Genomic DNA, 4232 nt, shown 5'->3' with positions numbered 1-4232 from the left:
CTCTCTCACTGACTCCTTTTCATACTACAGCAGCAAAGAGTAGTAAGATTTGCAGGTTTGGTTGTATGAGTTGTTAACTGCTACGGCACCCGGCCGGTTGCCCGTCGACGCACGGAAACGTACATATGATCAGTGGCGGAGCCAGCTCAAACTTAGAGCCTGGGCAAGATATACGTGATGCCAAGTTAATTAAATTTTGCCCAAACAAACTGTAAGTAAATCATTTATTTACTACTAGAGCTCCATGCACATGCACCATGGGAGCCCGGGCAGCAGCCCCGGCTCGCCGGGTGCTGTCTCCGCCATTGCATATGATTCGATCTATCCATGAACAGTCTTACTAAGCCTTAGTCGACTGAAACATAATGAAGTCCGAGTCGATGCTATATCTGTGAGATCTTACATTAAGGTTCATGCAAGATTGTCTTTTTAGTTTTTTTCTTTTTCTCTTTCACATGTTATGTCACTTGACTGAGAAGTAGCCACATCTATCAGTGAATTGGCCATGTGTCGTGAGCACATTGACGCGCGTAGGGAGAGGGATTGCGAAACGTTTTTCACCCCACTCCACTCCACTCCGCTCCGCTGGCATTGATGATTGGGTGCGTACGTGCCCCTGTTCCCATGCCGTGCACCTCGCCAATCATTTTCAGACAGGCAGGCTAGCAGCACCCCGGCTGGGTCAACTGTAGCAACCAGCGATGCGGAGGCGGAGCGAGGCCGATCCAGGCGGCGGATCATCGAGGTAGAAAAGCAAAAAAACATGATGCACCAAGACACAGCGTCTCTGTAGCCAGGGCTGAATATTCCGATCCACTATTTAACCAGCTACTACATACCATACGTACTACCACCACTACAGAAAAATCCACATCCTCCTACTCTACAATGCATGCAATAATATGTTTTTCACTTACTTCCCATCAATCATATATATACATGCGGTGCGACGGAGTACGGAATGTACGTAGCACATCTGCAAGTTTTTGATCGTGTGTTTTTCAGAGGACGGGTGAATTCATTCTCTTAGTTTTCAACGTGTTTGAATTGCAGCGTGCAAGACCAATTAAATTCACTGGTATGCCGCAAAAGTTGGACTCTTGGCGAGCTCGACATGCGGCGTGCGACAGCTTGAAAAAGGAAAAGGGCCCCGGCAGGACATAACTGTCCAAATGTTGCTGGTGCACCACACCATGGCCACGCTCTTCTGTTCCTTTTTCAATGCCCTTAACTGCCTTGCATTGTAGGAGCAGGAGCAAGTTAATTTAATGACGCGCATCTGCGTCGCTGCTTAGCGTAACAGTGCAAACTGGCTGCACTGTCTAAATAAGGGTAGATTCATGATCCTTGCATGTATATTCATCCAAGTACAGTAGTATAATATATCCTTGCATATATTCATCCAATTAATTACTCCCTCCGTAAGACGTTTTTTTTTTGACAAAAAACATCTTACATTATGGAACGGAAGGAGTGCCTTCCAAGAAATATCACCGAAACCCGAACATATTTGATTCTTTAAAAGTTTCATTCACTCTGGGTCAATTGTAGTACATCCATTTTTTTGAAGTTCTAGAAACAATTTTTTGTTTTAGTTATTTTATTAGTTTTCTAGTTTTAAACTTGTTTAGAAAATTTTGCATTTCCGAAAAACTTGTGCAAATGTTCAATGGTGGGGCACAAAGTAGCTGAATTTTCTGAAAATTTCAATCACATGTAGTCCTTTGGAAAAATGTATTTCTGTGTAGATGTTCATAAGATAAAATGTTGAACTATGGACAATAGTAAGCATTTTTTACACAAGGAATATGTTAACCTCGGCCTCTCGGGCAAGTGACGCAACCACACTAAGTATGTCACAGTCTTCACATAATCCATATATAAATAGGGGGAATAAGCACCAAATGCACCATTAACCTATACAACAACGGATGAACACACCGCCTCACAATTCACAAATTTATGTATGGGAACAAAAAAGAGAGGGAAAAAAACAAGAAAAATAATAAGAATACCAAAGGTAGGTACTATTCAACTCCAAAATCTACCTAGACACGCTTCACACACACCGGACTTATTCCCCTACAAGTACCCCCACCCACTATTCATCATCAACTCGATCGATCCATGACCATGACTCAAATCGCATCACCATCGTCTTCAGTAGGCACCTCATGGATGAACTGAACCCCCCTCTCATCAAACATGCATGTACAACCGTCTCCACCGTACGCACGTACGTCCTCATCAAGAATCCAAACGCATCGAATATTTATGCACGCTCATTGCTGACCATGCAAGCAAAGCAGACGTCATTGACTGCAACGAAGATATGTATCGTGCCGGCCGACGGGCCGGACGATCAGTTGAACTGCTGGTGGTCCGCCCACGGCCAGAACGGCGGCGGCTCGTCGACGCCGCAGAGGAGGTTGCCGAAGCTGGCCGTGTCGGGGCCGCCGTGGTGGTGCTCCATCTTGGGGACGGAGGCGTGGAGGAGATGGTCGATGTCGACGCCGGCGGATGGGCGTGCGACGGAGGGGTAGAAGGGGATCATTCCCCCGCCGCTGCCGCCCCCCTGCTGGTGCGACGGCGGAGCGTCCATGGGGCCGTCGGACGGCGGCGTGCGCGAGATGTCGAGGTTGATCTCGGAGCTGTTCTCGCTGCGGTTGCTGCAGGACGCCTCCGTCTCCTTGTTGAGGTTGATCAGCTCCGACGCCGCCTCCCTGCAGCCCTTCAGTCCCAGTATCTGCATTCATCACCATATATACATCAGTATACATCAGCATTCAACAATCGAATCCATCTTGGTTTAGCTAGCTTGTACCGGTACGCAATGCAAGCATGGCATTGGCAGGTACCTAGAATTTCGCATTGGTAGTTCATGCAGACGTTCAGCAGTGAATCTGAATCATGCATCTGTATCTGCCTGAATGCTAGTACTACTAGCAACAAGGAGAAAGCAAGCTAAGCTACACTTGCTGACCTGCACATGCGCACCTAATCATACGGGCACTAATGGTGTTTCCGGGGCGGCCCACACATAATTGCAAATCTGATCGCGGTGAAAAGGCACACATGCAGCGGGGGAGTACGTCCCTGCGACCATGGCAGGCATCACAGAGATGTCACGACCGGGATGATGAAGCCATTGACTCCACTGCAATCGATCGATGGATCGATGGATCCTCCTCAAAGGACTCGGCGCAGCATGGGCACGAGCATCTACCTGCTGCGGACGCTGCCATATTCTGCTGGGCCTTTCCGAAAAGCTACTGTGCCTGCTCAGCTCAACGATGACGATTTCGCAGGTGTAGATGGAAAGGCGTGGGCATGGGCGCCGCTTCCAACAACCTTTCTGCAAGCACTGAAACCCACATGGATCCGAGCCGGACATCACCAACCAATCATTGAGCCGGGGAGGCCGCCCCGAGAAAGCGCAACCGAACGGCGGGCGCCCCAGATCGTCACCCGCGCGCGCAGATCTAGGCCAGCGGCGTGCTGCTCTACTGCCGTGGCCGGCCGCCCAGATGCATGCTTGCCGTCGCCGGACTGAATTGACTGCCGGAGCTACTCACACTAATTTGCATTGTGGTCTACTACAGTGGGTAGGTACTGGTAGATGTGTAGGAGTACCTCGGACTGGAGCTTCTTGTTGTGGGAGAGGAGGGCGTCGTTCTCGGCCTTGACGGCGTCGAACTGGCGCTTGAGCACGTCGTAGTCCTTCTCCAGCTGCTTTGTCTTCCACCGGGCGCGGCGGTTCTGGAACCAGATGGCCACCTGCCGGGGCTGCAGCCCCAGCGCGCGGGCCAGCTGCATCTTGCGCTCCGGCTCCAGCTTGTTGGCCACCTCGAAGTTCTTCTCCAGCGTCCGCACCTGCTCCACGTTCAGCCGCCGCTTCTTCTCGCCGCCCAGCTGCGACCCGTCGTCCGACGTCTCCTCCTCGTTCGCGCCCCCGCCGCCGCCGCCGCCCGTCACCTCGTCGCCGCCGCAGCCCCCGTCGCCGCCGCCCCCGTACATCGCCGGGCGCTTCCCCAGCATTGGCGACAGACCTGCAGCACACGTACGTACAGCATGTTAGCAAAGACCTGGATCGGCTCGGTTTACCGGCGCATTGCGTGCACGATCCGTGCGAGGGTGGCGAATTAACTGACAAGGCATGAAGTTATGGGTGTGCCTACCGCCGCGGAAGTCCTGGAGGGAGGGGCATTGGGGGGAGGGGAGGAAGGGGTTGT

The 4232-nt window shown here is 51.4% G+C and overlaps 1 protein-coding gene across 1 annotated transcript in view; it reads right to left on the bottom strand.

Annotated features, from left to right (window-relative positions):
- Positions 1–1852: 1852 nt before the first annotated feature.
- The window catches only part of LOC119284596 (homeobox-leucine zipper protein HOX21-like), a 2796-nt gene continuing 416 nt past the window's right edge, over positions 1853–4232 (bottom strand). The window contains exons 2-4 of the mRNA XM_037563729.1: positions 4179–4232; positions 3634–4049; positions 1853–2746 (exon numbers count right to left, since the gene is read on the bottom strand). The exon at positions 4179–4232 is cut by the window's right edge and continues 28 nt beyond it. Of these exons, the coding sequence (XP_037419626.1) occupies positions 2363–2746; positions 3634–4049; positions 4179–4232 (854 nt within the window). The 3' untranslated portion in view covers positions 1853–2362. The remainder of the gene's footprint in view (positions 2747–3633; positions 4050–4178) is intronic.

The sequence above is a fragment of the Triticum dicoccoides genome, chromosome 4A (assembly GCF_002162155.2).
Source record: "Triticum dicoccoides isolate Atlit2015 ecotype Zavitan chromosome 4A, WEW_v2.0, whole genome shotgun sequence".
NCBI classification, from domain to species: domain Eukaryota; kingdom Viridiplantae; phylum Streptophyta; class Magnoliopsida; order Poales; family Poaceae; genus Triticum; species Triticum dicoccoides.
Note: the sequence above shows the minus strand (reverse complement) of the source record. Positions and strands in the feature narration are given on the sequence as shown.